General features: G+C 36.5%; 1 protein-coding gene and 1 long non-coding RNA gene across 2 annotated transcripts; one reads left to right on the top strand and one right to left on the bottom strand.

The window, feature by feature from the left end:
- Positions 1 to 605: 605 nt before the first annotated feature.
- LOC103428626 (protein CASPARIAN STRIP INTEGRITY FACTOR 1-like) lies at positions 606 to 2,308 on the top strand. Its single transcript, XM_008366742.4, has 3 exons — positions 606 to 858; positions 1,671 to 1,726; positions 1,868 to 2,308. The coding sequence occupies exons 1-3, from the start codon at positions 720 to 722 to the stop codon at positions 2,006 to 2,008; spliced, it is 336 nt and encodes a 111-aa protein (XP_008364964.1). The 5' UTR covers positions 606 to 719; the 3' UTR covers positions 2,009 to 2,308.
- Positions 2,309 to 13,670: 11,362 nt separating this feature from the next.
- On the bottom strand, positions 13,671 to 16,820 carry LOC139188955 (uncharacterized). Its single transcript, XR_011572391.1, has 3 exons — positions 16,360 to 16,820; positions 14,116 to 14,383; positions 13,671 to 13,960 (listed from the first exon to the last, which is right to left on the bottom strand). It is a non-coding gene; the product is annotated as an uncharacterized lncRNA (long non-coding RNA).
- Positions 16,821 to 24,248: the final 7,428 nt, after the last annotated feature.

Below are 24,248 nucleotides of genomic sequence, written 5' to 3'. Positions count from 1 at the left end.
GTCCATAAAAGCAATTTTTATACCTAATGTTTCTTTTTAATTCAAGCACAGCCACAGGAGAAACATTTAACTACTCACCAAACTTACATGCCTTCCAAATTTCCATTTCAGTCCTTTTGAGTGTACTCGTAACTGAATTGAACATGTATAGCAAGCTCAAATATGTAAATGCTCATTCATGATGGGGTGCCCCAAATTTATATCGATTTTTTTCAATCTGGTTTCTATAGTTTTTCCATTTTAAGCTCATTTTTATTCCTCTATTGGAACTTTGGTGTTTTTCCTTTTTTTTTTCTTTTTTCAAAAATCTTTGTTGTACTGTTAAAGTTTTTATAAACAGAAATGTGTTATTTTGATTGCAAAGTTAGAAACAAAGTTTTGCCAAGACAATTAGGGGTTTTATGATAATTTCCACTGAGGGTCATACATTAAGTACTATTCTGTTAATTAACTATATAAGTCCACTAACTTGTTAGACTTAGTGCCCCAACAAAAGAAAAGTGGTCTATGTCACCTTTTCATTACAATTCAAAACTAAAAAGTGTAAAGCTTTGATTAATTTATAATTAACTGTCAATTTTCTGTTTATCATTAAGAATTCCCAATTTTATGTTTCTTTAAGAAGTCCTTTCTCAAGTAGATTTAACGTTCCTTTACATTACATTATAGGTATATAGGAAGCATATATCATTTGGTCCATTAAAATTCTCTGAACTTGAATGAGAATAGACACTCTCAGAAAGAAACAAGATCGAACAACAAAGTTGCCTAACAACATGGCTTTCATGTTCCTCAAGATGTTCAGCATCCTCTTTCTTCTGATTTCAGCATCATTTTTCTCATCCTCTTTCGCAGCAGGTTGGTCTTTCTATAAGTCTGCAGCCTTTGCTTTTAATTAGTCATATAAATCCTTGCATTGTCAGAGATGTGTCTGTATATACACATACACACACACGCATACATATATATACATGCATGCACTACAAGAAAAAAGAGCTCTAGTGACGAAACAATTAACCCCAAGAATTGGTATTTTTAGTAACCAAAATGATCCTCGTAAAACCCTGATTTCTTGTAGTTATGCCCTCATGCATAATTAGCAGCTCCAGAAGCCCCTTAGTCATGCTATTTATGAAAATTTAGCTAGTGTGCATGGATTTGATCTTTGCTTGATACTTATTACGTCAGAGCAGATCATGCAAAAGCATATAAATAAAGTAACTACTATAGTTTTCATAAACTTCCACTCTTTTGATTCTTCTAGGAATATTGTGCAACAAGATATTAATTTATGCAAAAGAAAGAATTTCACTTTGCTTGATACTTATTACGTTAGAGCAGATCATGCAGAAGCATATAAATAAGGGAATTTTAACAAAAAGTTCCAGATACTGTTCACTTTAACGAAAAATTACATTTTTTTACTAAAAAAATCAATCTTGATACTATTCACTTTACCCTTTATTTTGTGCTTAACGTTAAAACTCAAAGTTTTCAAGCATTTTTCATTAGTTTTCCTTATAAATAAAGTAACTATTATAGTTTTCATAAACTTCTACTCTTCTTTGATTCTTCTAGGAATATTGTGCAACAAGATAATAATTTATGCAAAAGAAAGAATTTCACCCTTACTAATCATAATATGCATGATATGAGAACTGCATTTGCAGGTCGAAAATCGAAGTTTGTCAACAAGTTGGCCAAAGAAGTGGATGCAAACACAGAGGTTTGTAACTAGAAAGGCTTCAGAAATTCTGGTGTTTATGATCTCCTCCTTCTTCTTCCTCCTCCTAATTAATTAGTATCACTTGTGTAAATTTATAAGTGTTGCATCTGACTCACGCGTTATCCGATTTTCACGTGGTAGGAAATGCTAGGGAAGCCATTGAACCACGAAGAAGTAGCTAGAATCCATGAAAGGCTTCTTAGATCTAACACCAAAGACTATGGACGATATGATCCAGCACCTGCTCTTGTTAAGCCTCCTTTCAAGCTCATTCCCAACTGAGATGATCGTGATGGCTTAGCGTTTTAGCCTTCGGCGTTTGCAGTCGGATTAGTGACTTAATTATATTAATTAAATAAATGAAGTAGCTTCTGTGTACCCACTACTATAAAAGAAATCCTAGCTAGTGTAATTATGTGAGATATATATAGACATATATACTAAGTTTTGAAGTGTAATATTGTATTTTAATTAAGTCATAAGAAGAATGATGTTTTATGTGTGTAGGGCATTTATTTTCACCTATATATGTCTGCGTGAACTGAATTATGACCAATCTATATGTGTAATTCTGGGAACTCATCTCCTCTTGCAGTTCTTTGTTTTGTTTGGAGTTATTCAGATCATACATTACGATATATACTTTTTTGTTTGTTTGTTGAAACTAAGATATGAATTACAATATTGAATGTTACATAATATAACTGCTGAAAATTGTAGTAATTAATTAGCATGGAGTGACATCTAGCTTTTACTTTGTCAAACAAATTTCTGAATTTAAATATTATGAATGACATTTGTTGTATTTACAAATATAAAATAACAAGGTTCAAAAGGTAGTGCAGATAGTTAACAGTGCTCATTGTATAGACTAGTACGAAAAAAATATTTTCAATTGAATTTATCCTTTCAATTGAGCGGATTCGTGAACTTCAGAAGGGGCGCGAGTCTCTTTTGGGAGGAGCACGCATGCAAGAAGGAAGCTTGAGCTTGTTTCAAAGAGAGGAGGACGGGTTATTAGATAATAGATAATTTTTTATTTTATATACTATATACATATACTTTTATTTATATACTATTTATTAAGAAAGTCCAAATAAATCTCATAATTATAGGAATTGGTTTTATAAGCGATACAAGACTCAACGGAAACCATTCAAATTGATGAATAAAAACTTGTTTAAAAATTAGGGATTAAAATGTTAAAATTTTTTTTTTTTTTTTTGCAAAAGGGCGCGCCGAAGATAAACAAGCAACAATAGAGTCTAACATGGTGTTTTTAGAGTTTCAATTCTAAAGTAAAAACAGTTAAGTGTTTGGTAATATTAAATTTTTATAGAATTGTGAGTGATGAAAATAATATCATAGTGTATGGTAAGAATCGTGTTCCAGTCGTTATATTCATTCCAATATATAATTGCATTGAGTGGACTTTTGGAGTCTCATTCATAGAATATGTACCAAGAGAATATAATGAATAGAATAATTACATGGAAGTAATTACTATTAACCATAGTCATTAGTGATGACATGGTTACTTAAGAGTGAAGAATGTGATTAGTTGAGAAGTGTGGTTAGTTGTAATGTGTAGGCAGTTAAGGTGGTTATAAGGATAAGTTTGTTAGAAAGTGCCAATCTTTCTTGGATAACTAGATAGCAGTGAGTATCATTCTCACTTCAAAGGGTGAAATTCTTCTCCGAAGTATTGCAATTTGTGTTTCTTGAGTATTTCATCATGTCTACAACTACTGTTAAGGTTGAGAGTCTTTTCGGCATGCTTACAATAAAATTGAGGGATGACAATTTTGCTAAATGGGCATTTCAGTTTAAGTCAGTTCTTAAAGGCTATAAAATGTTTGTTTATTTTGATGGTATTGATGTATGTCCACCAAAATTTGTGATACACACTAACATTGGGATCACAACTGAGATTACAACATATATTGAATGTGAATCAACTGATATGGCATTGCTCAGTTTGTTATTGGCAACTCTGTTTGATGAAGCTATTGAATATGTTCTTGGTTGTAAAACTGCATTTGAAGCTTAGTCAAATCTTGTGGAATGTTTTGCCTACATGTCTAAGTCCAGGTTAACGATTTAAAAATTGAGCTGCATACAATACAAAAAGGATCAAATTCCAGTGATAGGTATCTGTTGAGGCTCAAGAACATAAGAGAACAGTTAACTATTGCAGGGGAGTTTATTTCTGACAATGATGTAATGATTGTTGGTCTTACTGGATTACCAAAGGAGTATGCTATAATTCGAATAGTTATTCTTGCCAGAGAATTAGCTATTACATTGAAAGAATTTCATGCTCAATTGTTAGGTGCTGAAAAAGAAATGGAAGGATAAATGAATGTGTTATCCCAAAGCATGGTTACACTATATACTCAAGGATCATCTATAACACATTCATCTAATGCATATGGATCTAATCCATTGGGTCACTGTCACATCTCTACTACAACAGGTGGTATAATACACAACAACAATTCCCACAACAGCAATTTCCACTGCCACAGTATCCACAGCAGTAGTTTCCACAACAAATATATCCACAGCAGTCTCAACTCTTTGATTCACAGTCTTATAGTTTTGGTTTCATGGGCAATGGATTGAACTTTGGTGGTCCAAGACAGAACTTTGATAAAAAATCTTTCAATGGTTCAAATTACAAAAGTAACAATTAGAGGCCAAATGGTGGTTATAAAGGCAAGAATTTCAACTCTGGTGGCTCTTCAGGCTTTCAATATAGGAATTCAAGACATAATGGCTTTAGTATGTGGTATGGTAGCATTGAAAATAGGTTCAATGTGGTACTTGAATGCCAAATATACAATAAGAGTTATCATATAGCTGACAATTGCTTCCATCGAAATTTAAATACATCATCTACAGGTTTCTTGCTAGAATGTCATATTTGTGGAAAAAGAGGACATTTTGCATTAGAGTGTTTTCACAGGGCAAATTATGCATTTCAAGGTCCACCTCCACCTGTAATATTGAATGTTATGGCAACACAACAAAAACCTCAATATGTTAAACAAGATTCCTGGATTGTTGGCGCTGGAGCTTATCACCATATTACTGTTGATGTGAATGCATTCAATCAAGTCACTCCATTTGAAAGTTCGAAGAAAATCACAATTGGCAATGGCACAGATCTAACCATTAACAATATTGGTTCAACGATACTCAAACACAATTCTCATTAATTGATCCTTAATAATGTGTTACATGTTCCTAAAATTGCAAGGAGTCTTCCTTTTGTACAACAATATGTGCTGATAACCATAGTTAGTTTATTTGTGATGAAAGTGAGTTTTTTGTTCAAGATAAGAAGACAAAAGAGGTTTTGTATCAAGGAAAGAGTAAGCCTAGGGAGCTGTTTCAAATACCAGTTGTGAAAGGATCAAGATGAGTGCAATCCACAGTGAAAAATTCATCTTTTTTGGGACAGTTGGTATAGTTAAAACTTTGGCACCAGAATTTGGATCATCCAACACATGAAATATTGTCAGCTATGTTAAAATAGTCCAATATAAGTATAGATATAGATAGTACTTATAGTCTGTGTACTCATTGTGTAAAAGGCAAGATGTCAAGGATTCCTTTTTCTGTTATAAGTGATAAATGTTCTCTACCATTTCAAAAGGTTCACTCAGATGTTTGGGGACCATCTCCTGTAAAATCTATTGAAGAGTATAGATACTATGTAACGTTTGTGGATGAATATACAAAGTATGTGTGGGTTTTTCCATTGTGCAATAAATCCAATACAATTATTGTGTTTGTAAGGTTCTATAATTTTGTTCACACTCAATTTGGAACTGTAATTAAATATTTACAAACTGATAGAGTAAGAGAATGCACTAGTCTTGCATTTAAAGCTTTTCTTGATTCAAAAGGGATTGAACATATGATGTCTTGTCCTTATACTCCACAACAAAATGGAGTGGTAGAAAGGAAACACAAGCATGTTGTTGAAATTGCTATCACTTTGCTTATTGCTGCTGGTTTACTTGCTAAATTTTGGTATTATGCATGTGCACATTTAGTGTTTTTGATCAATAGGATGGCATTTCTTTGGCACTAGAATCCTCTTACAAAAGATTGTATACCAAGCAACTAGATTTGAAGTCTATAAGGATATTTGATACTGTTGTGTATGGTTAAGACCATATAACAGCAATAAACTACAACCAAGATCTGAAAAATGTATTTTCTTGGGATATTCAATGGGTTATAAAGGTGTTATCTGTTACAATCCCAAAACTAGGAAATGCATTGTTTCAAGGCATGTACTTTTTGATGAAATGGTATTTCCATATATTCAAGACTCACAACAAAACATCTTTTAGCAACCTATGGATTTGTTTACATCATCTCATTTGGTTAGATTAGTTGTTGTTCCAGTTCCAATTCCAACACTGCTTCTACATCATGAAAATGCAACAAATCAAAATGGTCATCTCTATTCAGTTTCTTCTCTAAGTTACAATCCCAATCCTTCTAAAAACACAGAAAATCAAGATATCAGTAGTCAAGTGCATGGCTTAGCATCTACAATAGGCAATACTCTTTCCTCCTCATCTGATACACCTCTTTTGCTTCTTGTCCTTGATCCTGCACAACTCCAGGTAATACTCGCTATTTCTTCTTCATTTGACACTCACAACATTGCTCAATGTTTAGATCATGGCGTCCAAACTCGACTAAAGACATGAGATATTCAAAGACAAACCTATTCATCCTTTGTTGTTGTTTTACCATAGTTACAATCATTACAATTCCAAGATCCTAGTGTATCATCAGAATTTGATTACATGTGTGGAAGATTCTCATTCATTAATGATATAACTGAGGTTGAAGAACCTAAACATTTTAAAGCAGCATCCACAATAGTACAATGGCAAAATGCCATGCAGGAGGAATTCGATGCATTGACAACTCAAAGAACTTAGAGATTAGTTCCCCCTCCAGCAAATAGAACTGTTATTGGGAGTAAATGGGTGTACAAAATCAAAAGAAATCCTGATGGGATAGTTGTAAGGTATAAGGCAAGGTTGGTGGCACAAGGTTACAGTCAAGAACAAGGTCTAAACTACTCTGAGACATTCAGTCTAGTAGTTCGACACACTACAGTAAGATTAATACTTGCATTGGCATTTCAAAACAATTGGAGTTTGAGACAATTAGACATCAAGAATGCGTTTCTGCATGGGGAACTTAAGGAGGAAGTCTACATGAAACAACCACAAGGTTTTGTGGATTCTAAGCATCCAACACATGTTGTTTGCCAGACCAACACATGATTCTTAGCATCCAACTCAGTACAAAAGCTTAATAGGTGCACTTCAATACCTTACATTTACAAGACCAGATATAGCTCTTGCTATCAATGTTGTTTGCCAATACATGACAAAGCCATTTGAGTTACATATGCATTTAGTTAAACGGATTTTGAGATATTTGCAGGGAACCATTCCTTGTGGTTTAAGGTATGTAAAATCAGCTGACTCTACCATTTCAGCATATCCCGACTCTGATTGGGCATCAGATATTAACACCAGGAGGTCTATCACTGGCTATGTGGTTTATATTGGTTCTAATCCAATCTCATGGCAGTCTAAGAAGCAATCCATAGTGTCTCGAAGTTCCACAGAAGTTGAGTATAAAGCTTGGCTCACTGTGCAGTTGATGTGTTTTGGATCCGTTCATTACTGAAAGATTTGAACCAGTTTATTCCCATACCACCTCACTTATAATGTGGTAATTTGTCAGCATTAGCCTTGTGTTTTAATCATATGTTTCACTCGAAAATTAAACATCTAGACATAGACTACCATTTTATATATGAGAGAGTACAAAAAAGGGATATTACTGTGCAATACATTCCCATTGAAGAACAAGTAGCTAATATATTCACAAAAGGTCTTTATAGTCCAGTCTTTCTTAAACACTGCAACAATCTTAACTCCCCACTGAAGAATAAGTAGCTAATGTATTCAAAAAAGGTCTTCATAGTCCAGGCTTTCTTAAACACTATAACAATCTCAACATTGGAGTTCTTCCTCAGCAGTCTACAAATGCATTAGGGACTTAGTGTTCTTAAAGATGTCTTGCTATCAATCTAAGTTCTGGCAACTTAGCTTGAGGGGGGGAGTATTAACCATAGTCATTAGTGATGACATGGTTACTTAAGAGTGAAGAATGTGATTAGTTAAGAAGTATGGTTAGTTGTAATGTGTAGGCAGTTAAGGTGGGTATAAGGATAAGTTTGTTAAAAGTTGTTGTGGTAATAACCAACAAAGTTAGAAGGCATTATTGTAATTGAGCACATCATTTAGCTCTATAAAACCGAAGTGTAATTGCCATTTATGAAGTATGACGTACTTGGGACTCATGGTTTCCAAGAGTGGAACAAGTTGATGGCTTTGTCAAAAGTCTGTCTCTTCAAACCACATTCCCCTTAAAGTAAGATGAAACGTAGTAGAGCTTGAGCTTGGGAACTAAGGAAAGAAATTGCTTAGGAGTGAGTCTTTTAGTGAAGATTTCAGCAAGTCGATGCACAAAAGGGACATAGCAAGTGCGAAGAACACCAAGGTTGAGCCGCTCTCAGCCTCCATGCTAGACCAAGAAACAATAGACAATTTCTTAGCCATCCATGAAAGAATATTATATCCAAGAAAGATGCATGCACCAGTAATTGTATGACAATCCTCAACACTACCAGCCTAATCGGAATCAGAGTACCCATTTAAATTGAAAGAAGATGTATTGTGAAAGCAAAGACCATATGAAAGCGTACCCTTAACATAGTGGAGGATGCGCTTTGCACTTTGAAGATGTGTGGAGTGAGGAGCACGCATGTATTGACATACTAGATTGACGGCATAGGCTATGTTAGGGCGAGAGTGTGTAAGTAAATATAGGCCTTCAACAATGCTTCGATAAGTGGATGGGTTAGTAAGAGGATCACCATTAAAGGAAGATGGTCGTGTAGATGAGCAAATAAGGACAACCACCGTATAAAATGGGTATAAAACAATTATAGTGACAAATGAATCTTCAATGGATCGGAAAGTGAATTCCTAAAGTTGAGGGACTCACCAGATACATAGTATATGTACCCATGTATAGGGACTGTATAGAGACATAACCTTTAGTGAAAAATAAGGCTCACAATCTTGATTGAAGCTTTTAATGCTTTTAATTAATTTAAAAATGTTTTTTTTTTTTTGGGTAAATGAATTATTGTATTAAAATAAAACCAAAAGAAGCAACAAACTACAACACAACAAAGGCAACAAAGTCCAAGCTAAAAGAAAACAAAAAAGGTAGGAGGCTGTATAAAACAGCAACAACCCAACCTAACAACCAGCACCAAAAGGAGAACTACATAGGAATTCTCCATTCTTGAAAAATAGGTTCATTTGCAGTAGAATGCAGAATTTGCAAAGAACATAAATGTAAGCGTATAGAGTTCACAATGGCTTCAAAGACAGCAACATAGTGGAGGTTGTTCATTTCTGAACTTTCGGTTATTCCTTTCTTTCCAAATAGCATAGACAACAGCTTGGAGACATAACTTCTTAATGCTAACATCCCACAACTTATTCGTCCAATTATTAGCAGCCCAAGTGATAAACTCATGTCAATCCAAATGAGGAGGATCATAACCACACTTAAAAAGCACATGAGACCAAATATTGGCACTATATGTACACTTAAAGAACAAGTGATTGTGAGACTCATTATCAGTCAAGCAAAAAGAGCAAATAGGCAAGGCATGAGGGGTAAAGATCATCACCTGTTCCATGGTAGATAACTTACCCCTTATAGCAAGCTCCACCTTAGGACATGCTTACCAAACCATAAGAGACCAGCCCATGGAACATTTGGGTGGGACTCCCTAATAGCATTCCAAGTGGATAAGGCAGAGTAGCTTTCATTGGGTGATAAGTCCAAGTAACAGAATTACGCCTAAACTGGTTCAGAGAAAGGTGTAACATAGAAACTCAAATTTCCAATAAATCATTAAAGGAAGAAAAATGCCACCTCCATCCGGCACCATTCTTGATTGAAAAAATGTTTACATAAACAAAAAATGTACACCTTGAGTGGCAAGGGACCCATAATCTTGATTGAAGCTTTTAATGCTTTTAATGCTAATGTTTTTAATTATATAAAAAAAAGGCCAACATAAAAAATAAAAAAATTGTGCACCTAATCAAATTATCACCTAAAATAAAATAAAATAAAAACTTCAAATTTAAGGATTCTACTATAAGGACTCTCTAACTAGAGACAATATTCCTTTAGGGATACAAAGTCCTTAATTGAGTGCTCAAATGTGATGATGGGAGTCTCTAAATAAGGACTTCCATTGGAGATGCTCTCAATTTACAAAACTCCATGTTAAACTTTTTGAGAAGGTTCATGGCACATCAAGTTTAACTATAAAATATCATACTAGATATACAATGCATCTCAAGTCCAAGGAAAAGCTAAGGTGGCCCATTCATCGACTATTAGATGTAGAGCATAAGATATCGATAAACGAAGAAATTTCAACGGTATTATGACCTGTTATAATTATGGTGTCAACATATATAAACACAAAGATAGAATAATGTGAGCCAAGTTGAATAAATAACAAAGCATTAGAGTGGGGTTGTGAAAGAATCCTTGAGAGAGTAAAAATGAAGTAAACCACTAAAACTAAGCACAAGGTGGTTGCTTCATATAAACCTCTTCTTATAATATGCCATTAAGGAAGGCATTATGAACATCTAATTGTTTGAGTGTCCAACCCATTGAGATAGCTAATGAGAGAATTGTTTGAAAATTTACAGGTTTAACTCCTAAAATAAAGGTCTCATCATTGTCCAAGCCTTCTTGTTGGTGAAAACTCTTTGCAATTAAATGCATGTTATGTTGTTTGATAGAGTCATCAACTCTACTTTTCACCTTCAATATCCACTTACACCTAATGACGTTCACAAAATGAAAGTATGGCATGAGTGACCAAGTCTTATTATGCATGAGAGCATCATATTCAGTTTACATAGCGAGCTGCCAGTGTGCGTGTTTGGAAGCTTGAGCATATCTACTCGTAGGTTCATGGAAAAGTAGATGATTCATTGCAACAATCAAGGCATGAGGGAGTTGATGTGAAGAAGTACCATAAACAAGAAAATTGATGCTACAAAACTTAGTGTGATTAAAGGAATGATCAGGAGAGGCCAATGATATGATTTTTACTACTTGCAAAAGTAGGAATAAAAGCACTTAAAGTACTTGCAAGAGTGCAAGGTAATCGTAGTATAGTTGGCTCTAGCAAGGTCGTTCTCCACAGAGATTGAATGAATAATTTATATCAAGCCAAATCTTAATTAATTATTTAAAACGAAGTTTGAGAAAAGGTTGATTTTGAATTTTAAAATAATAAAAATAAATTTAATAGAAATAATTAAATAAATTGGCAAAACAAAATAACCTAAAAGAAAACGGTTTTTGAAAATTAAATTGTGAAAGCACTAAGGTTCCGATGTCACCTTAACAATCATATGTAGATCTTTCAATTACTTATGACCTATACATGCGTATTTTGAAGGTTAGGTTTTCTTTAAGGATGCCTACTTGGACCCCCAACATAGAACGTATATCAAATATGCAATCCGTCTGTAGTATTCAGATCAAATCTAAAAATGCAAGGCTCATTAAGCTTTGTGAAACCTTTTGAAAAACCATGCAACCCTTAAGACGTGGTATTCATCTTAAGTGAACTTGAACATATTAACCACAAGAAGCCTTCGTCAATTTCAGGGATTGACCTCTAACCAAAATTGCATCAAATTACTTTCTAAAATATCCTAATGATGATCAAGCATTAAGACAAGTAGATAGTTTAAACACAATGATTAATAATTCAAAACCCACATGCATAATATCATAAGTAAATTGAAAAGAAACTACATATTCTTGCTAAGGCTCGTGGCATCGCCCTAGCAAAGTTGTTTTTTTTTTTTTTGTGACAAGGGAGCATTTATCCTTGAAAGTTCTCTCGTCCATGAGAGCTTTTCTCCCCTCCAGTGAGAGACATTCTCACCGTAGTGTGAGTTCCAGTTTTCAGTTTAGATTTTCTGCGTTGTCGCCGACCCTGCTATGGTCAGGGTCAATGGCAGACCCTTAGGGCGTGTTTGATTGGTTTCTCTAAGTTTCACTAGATATCTAGGATACTTAGACTGTGTTTGGTGCAAGCAGGGATTGTGTTTAGTGAGACTAAGCCGGACTCGCTAGGATTAAACGCTTCGCTAAGGGGCCTTAGCGACACCCCTTGAAAATGAGAGGATTGCTAATCCCGTCTCCTACACTTACTTTGCTTCATCTCAGGCTCGTTCAGGACTCCAATATGCTTCGCATCGTCCTCGTAGCCGTCTGACGATCGATGACAGACCTGCATTGTCGTTGAAACCCAAATCCCTAAAAGACGAGATATTTGAAAGAACGTTGCCGGATGAGCACTGCTGCAAGCACAACGACGGCCAGAAGTGTCCCCAATCTCTGCTTTAACGATGGCGCTGCAAGCACAAACCACCACTTCAATGAGGTCAAACCCAAAATCAAACGGTTCAAGGCCAACCAAGCTCACCCATTCGAGATTCCATGCCCACCGAACAAAAACCTGAAAAACCAAGCTCGATTCTTCGTTTTGCAGAAATTTTTTTGGCAATTAATCGGAAAAAATAGGGAAGGGAAGGAAAGCGTGGGACGGAGAGAATGAGGGAGATAAAAGGGAGAAAAAGATGGACTGATGGAGGCTTCCAGAGAAAGGGAAAGTTTTTTTAGAATAAAAAAAGGGTAGAATTAATTAATATAATAGTATTAGATATGAATTAAAAAATATAATATTGTAGCTTGGTATTATCCTTCTTTTTAGTCCAACATTGCACCAAACACTTCACTAAGTCAGTCCAGCTTAGTGTAGTCTAAGCCAATCTAGCTTAGTCCCTGAAGCTAGTCCAGTCCACGATAGTCCGGCTCAACAAACACACCTTTATATTCCTGCTGTTTTTTCCTTTTCCTTACTGTCTTTTGCAATAAGCTCAACTCCGTTTCCCCGATCTACCCCTTTCTTGTAACTGATTCCACCATCTTGAGCTCCATGTGTAGATCATCCTTTTTCTCTACCATATTCACCATTTTTCCACTAATTCCCAATTTGATTTGCTTATCCTTCCTGTGATTTCTCGCATTTTAACGGGAGGGTGTGTAGAGCTTTGGTTCAACTGTTCACACCACCACCCTTGTTAACCTTTGTTGGTCCCCCCCCCCCCCCCCCCGGTGTTCGCCTTGGTTGGCGATGTCACTCATCGAATCTCTCTTCTGGTGGGCTTCTTTTGTTTCTAGGTGGCATTCGTTTTGGTGGTCCATGGAGAATGGTGCAGCATATTTCTTCTTTAACTTAGAGAATCTAGATGGTTTGATGTGAAGATTTCTATGCTCCGTTATGGGAAGTGTCGGCGATGGGGAATGCAGCTACAGTAGTTGTGGGTGCCAAAGGTTTTTTCTTTTTTATGGATTGTACATGATGGGCTCCAAAGTAGACTTTGGGTTTTTTTGTGTGTTTTTTGGTCCATGTTTCTTTGTATTTAGTGTGTTTCTAGGCCCTTTGTGTGTACTGTTTTGTTGTTGGTAATAAAATTATCTCTTGACCAAAAAAAAAAAAAAAAACTCTCTAAGCCGAATTCTCCAAAGTAGTGTGGTCTTCTCCCCTCTAATGGCTAATAAGCTTTATTTATACTACTACAAAATAGAATCCTTACTAGAAAAGATCTTCCAAATAATATGAAACATAATAACTTAAGATGAACTAGGAAACATAATCCTAATTAAATATGGAAAATCTACCTAACCACAAATCAACCACGTTTTTAGACTTTCAGGGTTCCAAAACAGGCCCAAAATAAAGCTTGAGATGTTCCGAACATAACTGCAGCCCAAAAGACATCTTGGACTCCAAAAAACCCAAATAAGCCCAAAATGTCACTTTGATAGCACTGCACGCTGCTTCTTTATTTCATCGCCAAAAATCAACCGCTTGGTAGAAAAATTTGAAACTTTTATACAAACAAGCTGAGAGACTCACGAACATCTTCCAATTGGAATCACTCCAAAATTCATCCATTTGGCCACCTTTTGCTCAAGAGGAATTTGAATGTCCTATATTGGAAATATAATTCAATGTATTAAAACTCTCACAAAATAACTAATAAATTAATACTAAGATTAGGATAAAATATATAGTATATTATCGACTCATCAGCCAATGTTGTTGTAGATGGCACTGATGCAGGTAGTGGTGATGATGAACTCACTGTTGGCGATGAGGTAGGTTGTAGTGCTTATTCTGTGTTGGTTGGTTGTTCAACAGCTACTGGCAAATCATGCATAGAATGTAGAGCAAGCGGTAGAAAAGAAGAAACACTTCACTGAGGCGTGGATAGAGGCTGCTCGTGATCAGAAGCTGGTGGAACTGTTATTGTATTATTGGGCTCAAAATAGGACAAAAGTTGTCGTGAAGAGCTTGGTCCAACAAGAACTGGTATTTATGTCATCAATGGAGGTGGAACAGTTGCTTTGTCCCTGTATATAAGCTCAGGAAATGAAAATTTGGGTTCATCAAAAGTTAATTGCAATGAATTATACGGCTTGAGATGGGTTCCAAGCATCGGTAACCTTTGTAATGTAAATCATACCCATTGAAGACATTTTATATATTTAGGCATAAGTTTGTGTTTATGTACGGAACCAAGTGCGGGAAAGACGGACAAACAAAAATTTTGAGCATCTTATAGTCCGGGGGACGCTGATTTAGTTTCTCATACAGAGAAATATTTCCAAGGTTCACTGCAGGCAAGCGGTTGATGAGATAGACAGAGGTTGAAAAACCTTCAATCCAATAGCTAGATGGAAGTTTGGACTGAGACAATAAGTAAAGTTCTTTTTCAACATTATGTCAATGTTTTCTTTCGAAGAAGCCATTTTGTTGAGGCGAGTAAGTACATGATATTTGATGACCAATACCATTATCTCGTAGAAACTGCATGAATAACCCACTTGAGAATTCACCACCACCATCCATTAGCAATGTTTTGATTGTTAAATTTAGCCGATTTTCAATCATCTTTTTAAATTCAACAAAGGTGGCAAGCACATCCAATTTGTTTAGTAATCGATAAAGCCAAACATAACGAGTATGATCGTCAACAATAGAGAGTTAAAACCTATATCCAAAATTTGAAGAGATAGGGCTGGTCCCCAAAGATCAAGATGCAATAATTCTATTAGTTTTCGTACATGATAAGTACGATTAGAAAAAGGAAGTCTACGAGATTTCCCCATAGGACAAATATAGCAAGCGGATTAACCAAGTAGGATTATTCATGTACCACTGCTACATGGACAGGAAATTCAACACACAATCTACCCACAATTCAACCCTTATGGGTTACAACGTAGTCACTACACCATCAACTTCTCATGGCCACCAACTCATACAGCAAACAATCATATAAATTCTACATAATACATCTAATAGGATTCTAAGATCACATAGTCAAAGCATTTATCATACTTATCATTCACATTGCTAAAAAGAGATAATTAAACACATATATCACAACCATCATTAGTACACAAGCCAAATCATGTTTCATAAACATAGGTCTATGGCTAAATATATAAAAATCACATTTTAACATAAAACACATTTATAAAACCATGTCATATCCACAGAGGATATTAATATAAAGAATTGGGTAATCACCATATCACATATACTAAAGTAACTCACCGAGATAAGCCGCAAAGCCTCACGGAGCCTCTATTAATACTAATTTTAACTTTATAAACGATTCGAGACATGCATCAAACGACAAGGACACATCACCACAATGAGCCCATCAAGTTCCATGAAATCTCAACCACACTCTACGATAGTTGACACACTAGAAGAACTTGGACTAGTTGACTAAAGAGCCAATCGTCGATCAGGGATGATAGTAGGGTCCACAACCCTAGAAATCTAAACTGGAAGATCTGCCTATCATATTTTTGATTCGTAACTTCCCAAAATACACATTACACTTCTAAAACCACATACTAAAATTTCATTATGATCCAAAGGATGGATCTCCACCAATTGCTAAAACAAGAGGCAGTCAATAATTAATTTTACTAACTTAGAAATCCAATTCAGTAAGATCCATATCGGATTCCTGATCTGTCAGTTCCAGCTATCCTCAAATATTATGTTCTATAACGCAATAAAGTTTGGTGACGATCCAATGGTCGAATCATCGATTCAAATTTTGAACAAGTGAGGTATCATAATGAAACTAAGTTCAAACAATCAAACCACTTCATACGGATTTCAATTATGAATTTAGAGCATCTAATTGGACTTAGAAAGAAATCGTCGGCCCACTGGCCAAGCGCCGCCGCACAAGCTGCCGCGGGTGGTGGTTGGCCGCCCCGACTCGCCGAAAAATTTATCTATTTCCAAAAATTACCAAATTTTATAGGCAAGTAGAGCTTAGTGAGTGGAGCAAGTTTCATACCTGTGGCCAAGTCCAATTTGGCCGGGAAAAGCTCCAATTTCACTCAAACCAGCCGAAAACCCTAAGATGGGTGTTCTTCGATTCGACTTCCTCGATCTTCCAACGCCCCTAAAACTGATTGGGTCTTGTTACTGGGTCCAAGGGGAGTTGGTTAAGGGTATTGGTGGGTGTTGAGACTCACTGGAGCGACGAATCGCCATCGAAAACCTCCGAGTTCGCCAGTACGGTTCTACTCGAAATTGGCCTTAAAAACCCTTGAATTTGAGCAAATATGGTAGATGAGAGGTTGTGGAATAAGTTGCAGGTGGTGGAAGGGTGAGAATGGCCTGAAAAATGGTGGAGATTGGCCAGAATTCGTCCAAGTAGAAGTCGGGTTTGTGGGTGCACGGGTTGACGAAATGGAAGGGGGAAAAGTCCCCCTTTTCTTTTTCTTTTTTTTTCTTTTCTCCTTTTTTGATTGGCTGTTGCCTAACCTCTCTAAAATTTGATTGGTCCCCTTCCTCTTCTAACTGAGTGGTCCCTTAACCCAAATATCTTATTGGGAGTTTAAATAATTCCTAAAATCTATAGTATCACAACTTCAAACGTCCGTAACTATACCGTTATAACCCGGACTCGCAAACGGCTTTGGCCTATGCGCTCATGGCTTCGAGACCTATTTGAAATCGTTACTTGTGACCTCGAAAGGTCAACGAATTTAAAGACTAATTACGAAAGTTCAAACCCGAAACTATTCGATTTAATTCCCAAAATTAACAGAATTAAAATTAACTAATAAAAATAACGTAAGTGTGAAATACGGATTTAAATAACGAAATACGTAATGAATAGTGAAATTTCGGGGTCAGGATTTCACATCATTCCATTCCGTTCTCGTAATTTCAGTATCAATTCCCCATTCACCAATGCCACATATTATACAGATAATGATGCCCGGACAACAATCACGCTTTCATTATACTCGAATTTGGCTATCATCATGTTTGACAACATCGAACCACAACTAACAAATTCAATTTTAATCGTCTCAACACGATCTCAACACCAAATCTTTGTACAAGCACAACAAATGCCACCATTAATAAGAATTCATCAATATACTCGTGATTTTGGCAACCAAACCAACCAAATTTGTAATTTCAAACTTTCCCCATCATTCCATTTGAAGTAAATAAAATAATAACCTCAGTCTACGAGTTTATTCAAACTCAAAATAAATAAGTCAACGAATAAATCATCATGATTCTCATCCATATACTCAAATTCCCAGCAACATTTATTGGTAGAATAAATATCAGAAATTATAGCCATATACATTGGCAAAATAATTATCAAACATCAAGCCACAATCCTCATTGGCTAAATACATACCAGACTTTCAAACCACACCATCAGAATTGGCAAATCAAATGTCAGAAGTTCCGACCAAACTCATTGGAATTTCAAAGCACAATCTAAGTAAAGAAAAACCATTAAATATATTTTCTATTCCATGACACAATTTCCAGCATCTAAAGGTAAAGGTTCTTGGACCTAATACCTAAGCTCTGATACCACAAAAGTTGTCATGCCCCGATCCTAACATACGTCCAGGATCGACACATGACGTCACCAAGTATCCGTATCTTTAACATACCCTGCCTCTGAGATATGCACAGACACAATTCACGATCCAACTACGTAGTAATTTTTTTGTACACTTTATGGCTGCATCTAACCTCTTCGTTAAACTGCCTATGTACCCTACACAGGGATCAAGCCATTCGTAGTTCATCATTCATAACCCACCTACATTTACCACAGTACATTCAAGACGAAATATATAACACTCCTCAATCAATCATTAGAACTGACATGTATGGAAGTACTAGATTCAGGGCTACATGACAATCCAATATGACGATCAACATTTCCACTTCATCCATCATATAAATCACTATGTTTTCAACATTAAACCTTAATCCACAACATGTAACATATCGAAGAACCAACAAAGCACAATATTATTCTCAAGCCACAATGAGCAACGAAACTAATCATAATAATAATAATCATATCCCACATCATTCCACAATCATTCTAATTAATCAATCCTAAAAATCAAAGAAGCATGATATCAACATTTACTATGTTATTCAAATTCAATCAATAAGGTCCCATATCAATTCACAAATTTTAATAAAGGATCCCTACATAATTCCTCACCTAGATTCCAACTACTAACTTGATAAGTCTAATTTATACACAATGTCTACTATGAACAATTCATATTCACTCGATTCTAAGGTCAGACTACCTTTATGGAAATGAGCAAAAGTAGGGATTCCAGACCACTCAACATAATCCAACCAAAATACCAAGCGACCTCTTGTAATCTCTTCAGACTTGACATCTGTACAATCAATGCCTACACCATGGGAATGGTGCATAGGCATCAAGAACTCAAATAGGCTGCAAAGCTTGTATGAGTGACAATAATACAAAGTATGTGATAATAATAATAGAATCAACCATCAATCACAGTTTATAAACCTCAAATATAAATCATTCGTAAGAAATCAATGTCGAGTATCTGAAATCTCCAAATGAGTCATCCAGACATCCAACGGCTTTTCTAAATCAAAACACAAGGTTCCCAAAACTATAGTTCACGAAAACACTAGAAATTAGGGCTAGAGTGATGCAGTTCAGCCGAAGCCTACATAAGTAACCAAACAGGAAATGGCCCCCAAAACGGATTAACCAAGCAAAGCTACCCCTGAGAAAGTAACCAAGTAAGCAGTAACCCCTCAATACGGATTAACCAAGCAGAGTCACTCCTACAGCTGTTAGGAAGTGATCACCCAATGCGGATTAACCAAGCATGATCACTCCTAGGCATACATGGTCATAACGATCGCCCAACGCGGATTAACCAAGCACAATCCATATATAGTATGGTCCCCTAATGCGGATTAACCAAGCAGGACCACTAGTGACCCCCCAATGCAGATTAACCAAGCAGGGTTAAGATAATCAGGTCGATAGTGACCCCCCAACCCTGATTAACTAAGCAGAGTCACACATATAGAACTGTTAGGCAGTGATCACCCAACGCGGATTAACCAAGCATGATCACCCCTAAGTATAAATGGCCATAAAAATCGCCCAACGCAGATTAACCAAGCGCGATCCACACATACTATGGTCCCCCAATGATGATTAACCAAGCAAGATCATCCATGTACCACTGCTACATGGTACAGGAAATTCAACACACAACCTACCCACAACTCAACCCTTATGGGTTACAACATAGTCACTACACCATCAACTTCTCATGGCCACCAACTAATACATCGCACAATCATATCAATTCTACATAATACATCTAATAGGATTCTAAGATCACATAGTCATAGCATTTATCATACTTATCATTCACATTGCTAAAAAGAGATAATTAAACACACATATATCACAACCATCATTAGTACACAAGCCAAATCATGTTTCATAAACATAGGTTTATGGCTAAATATATAAAAATCACATTTTAACAGAAAACACATTTATAAAACCATGTCATATCCACAGAGGATATTAATATAAAGAATTGGGTAATCACTATATCACATATATTAAAGTAACTCACCGAGATAAGCCGCAAAGCCTCACTGAGCCTCTATTAATACTAATTTTAACTTTATAAACGGTTCGAGACATGCGTCAAACGACAAGGAAATGTCACCACAATGACCCCATCGAGTTCCATAAAATCTCAACCACACTCTACGATAGCTGACACACTAGAAGAACTTGGACTAGTTGACTAAAGAGCCAATCGTCGATCAAGGACGATAATAGGGTCCACAACCCTAGAAATCTAAACCGGAAGATCTGCCTATCATATTTCTAATCCGTGACTTCCCAAAATACACATTACACTTCTAAAACCACATACTAAAATTTCATTATGATCCAACGGACGGATCTTCGCCAATTGCCAAAACAAGAGGTGGTCAACAATTAATTTTACTAACTTAGAAATCCAATTTAGGAAGATCCATACATCGGATTCCCAATCTGTCAGTTCCAGCTACCCTCACATATTATGTTCTATAACGCATTAAAGTTTGGTGACAATCCAACGGTCGAATCATCGATTCAAATTTTGAACAAGTGAGGTATCATAATGAAACTAAGTTCAAGTAATCAAACCACTTCATACGGATTTCAATTATGAATTGAGGGCATCTAATTGGACTTAGAAATAAATCATCGGCCCACTGGCCATGCGCCGCCGCACGAGCCACTGCGGGTGGCGGTTGGCCGCCCTAACTTCCCGGAAAATTCAACTATTTCCAAAAATTACCAAATTTTACAGGCATGTATATATTAGTGAGTGGAGCATGTTTCATACCTGTGGCCAAGTCCAATTTGGCCGGGAAAATCTCCAATTTCACTCAAACCTGCCGAAAACCCTAAGATGGGTGTTCTTCGATTTGACTTCCTCGATCTTCCAATGCCCCTAAAACTATTTGGGTCTTGTTCCTAGGTCTAAGGGGAGTTGAATAAGGGTGGTGGTGGGTGGTGAGACTCACCAGAGTGGCGAATCGCCATCGAAAACCTCTGAGTTCTCCAGTATGGTTCTACTCGAAATTGGCCTTAAAAACCCTTGAATTTGAGAAAATATGGTAGATGAGAGGTTGTGGAATAAGTTGCAGGTGGTGGAGGGGTGAGAATGGCCTGCAAAATGGTGGAGATTGGCCGGACTTCGGTTGGGTTGAAGTCGGGTTTATGGGTGCACGGGTTGACGAAATGGAAGGGGGAAAAGTCCCCCTTTTCTTTTCTTTTTTTTTTCTTTTCTCCTTTTTTGATTGGTTGCTTCCTAACCTCTCAAAAATTTGATTGGTCCCCTTCCTCTTCTAATTGATTGGTCCCTTAACCCAAATATCCTACTGGCCTCTTTCCCACAAAGTGGGAGTTTAAATAATTCTTAAAATCTATAGTATCACAACTTTAAACGTCCGTAACTATACCGTTATAACCCGGACTCACAAAGGACTTTCGCCTATGGTGGCTTCGAGACCTATTTGAAAACATTACTTGTGACCTCGAAAGGTCAACGAATTTAAAGACTAATTACGAAAGTTCAAACCCGAAACTATTCGATTTAATTCCCAAAATTAACAGAATTAAAATTAACTAATAAAAATAATGTAATCGTGAAATACGGATTTAAATAACGAAATACGTAATGAATAGTGAAATTTCGAGGTCGGGATTTCACAATTTGCAACCCTGATACAACATTAAAACTAATTTTTAAAAAGCAAAACCAACTTGAAAAAAAAAATCGGTTTTTAATTTGGGCCGTGTGGCCTATGTGGGTCTAGCCTTCAAGCAGTGGCCCAGTGAGTCGTGGCAGACAACAACAACAACAAAACTTCTTGACCTTGCAAAACCAAAAAAGGGGATACTGAACGTTTCGCACCGTCACGGTGTTGGGTGTTCGAATTTCGAATGGAATTGGATTACTGGAAGTCTGGAAGGAATGGCCGATAAGGGGACTGAACTGACTAAAATTTTGGAACTTGAATTCTGTTGAAATTCTGGAATTTGAAGGACTACGGCACAAGCATATAATTCTGAAAAATCTGAAAGAAATTCTTTGTTCTTAAAGAACTCATTTATAATCCTTTAATCAAATTAAAGGCTTCAGGTTTGGAACATGGAATTTGATCCTTGGAACTGGAATACGCATTAAAGAACCAAGAATTTCAAAGCGTCCAAGATCGGAAGATGAAGTGATGGTGAACAGAACGGTGTGCACTGTATCTTTTTTTTTTTTTTTTTTTTGTTGCCTAAATAATGGGATTTTTTTTTTTTTGGGTGCCCCTTTAAAAATTTGGGCCCTGGACAAGCACACTGTTGGCATTAGGCCTAGGTCGGCTCTGTATAAGGTGACAAGACAATAGTTGAAGTTGCTATAATTCTTATCTTTTTATTGTGATTGCAGACAAAATGGACAGACAGTGAATACAGAATCAGAAGAGCTATGCTGCTGAGTACTTGGATGAAATTGATGAGTTCATTGAATTTGCAAGTAGACACAACTTGGGTTCAACTCATATTTAGTGTTCGTGTAAAAGGTGTAACAACTCAATGAGGGAGACATTTGAAAATGTTCGATTTCATTTAGTAAGAAATGGGATGATGGAGACCTATACTACTTGGAATCATCATGAGGAACAATTAGACCATGTTTCGTCTTCATATGTGACACAAGTAGAGATTGTTGAATCTAATGTGGATCCAAACGAACAAGTTATGGATATTCTAAATGACTTTTATCCATACACCTCGACCAACACCAATCAAGAAGAGGGAGATGACGTCCCTCCAACCATGGATAGTGAGGCATTCAAAAACTATGAAAAACTATTGAAAAATGCCAAGCAAGAATTATATCCGGGTTGCGAGGACTTTTTGGTGCTCATGGCAATTGTGGAGTTGATGCATGGCAACATCAAGTTTCGTATGTCAAACAAATGTTTTGATTACTTTTTGGGAGTCATCAAAAGGATGCTTCCAAAGAACAATTGTTTACCTCAAGATCATAAAAATGGCCAAAAAGTGTTAACGGGTCTCGGATTGAGGTATGAAAAAAATTCACGCATGTGTAAATAATTGTATATTGTTCTATAATGAGAACAAATAGTGGCATAAATGCCCTGTATGAAATGAGCCAAGGTTTAAAATGACATCACAGAATAGAAAGACCAAGATTCCCCAAAAAGTAATGTGTTATCTTCCATTAAAGCCTAGGTTACAGCGATTGTACATGTCAATGCATACCGCAAGTGACATGAGGTGGCAGAAGGAACGACGAGTAAATGACGATGTTATGAGGCATCCTGCAGATGGACAGGCTTGGAAAGAATTCAACCGAATGCACCCCAATTTTGCAGCTGACCCGCGCAACGTTAGATTGGGACTTGCCACTAACAGATTTAATCTGCTCGGGGTTCTAAACCCAATCCACAGCATTTGGCTAGTCGTGTTTTCTTATAATTTGCTGCCTTGGAAGTGCATGAAAAAAAAGAATACATGATGTTGACTCTATTAATACCGAAGATCCAGGAAAGCCCATTGATATTTATTGCGGCCGTTGGTTGATGAGCTAAAGGATTTATGGAAAAACGATGTTTGTACATACAATAAGTATACTAGGCAGATGTTCACCATTCAAGCAGTAGTGATGTGGACCGTAAACGATTTTCCTGTGTATGCCATGGTTTCCAGGTGGATGACAAAGGGTTATTTGGCATGTCCAATATGCAAGGAGAACGTAACATCGTCTTGGCATACGAGAAAAGTTTATTATCTTGGTCATCGTAGGTGGCTCCCTTAGGACAACGCATGGCATTAGAACAATAAAGCCTTCCAAGACACAACAAAGACTCGCCCAAGACCAAGAGAATGGTCTGGAGTTGAGATTTTGGATCAGATAAACCGTTTGGATTTTGGTCATTTCGATAAAGGGGTTAATACGACCAGACAAACTACACATCTGAACTAGACGCACAAGGGTATATTATTTGAGCTCCTGTACTGGTCAAAGTTAAAAATGAGACACACGATCAAAGTTCGCTTCAATTTGGAATGAATGGGCGTTAGATCATCCTTGTGGATGAAGAGAATCAGTACTACAATGAAGAAAGGCCATTCATTTTTTACAGTTAAACTGGATGGGAGGAAAGAGTTTTTCAACTTTATTTCTTCTGCAAAGTTTCCAGATGGCTATGTTTCCAATATCTCGCGTTGCGTGAATGTGAGGGGATGTAAATTTTCTCCTAATTGATTAGTTGGCTGCTAATTGATTAGTTTCAAATGCAAGAAAGGAT

This window comes from Malus domestica, chromosome 10 (assembly GCF_042453785.1).
Source record: "Malus domestica chromosome 10, GDT2T_hap1".
NCBI classification, from domain to species: Eukaryota; Viridiplantae; Streptophyta; class Magnoliopsida; order Rosales; family Rosaceae; genus Malus; species Malus domestica.
The sequence above is the reverse complement of the archived record's forward strand: the minus strand, read 5'-3'. Positions and strand labels throughout refer to the sequence as shown.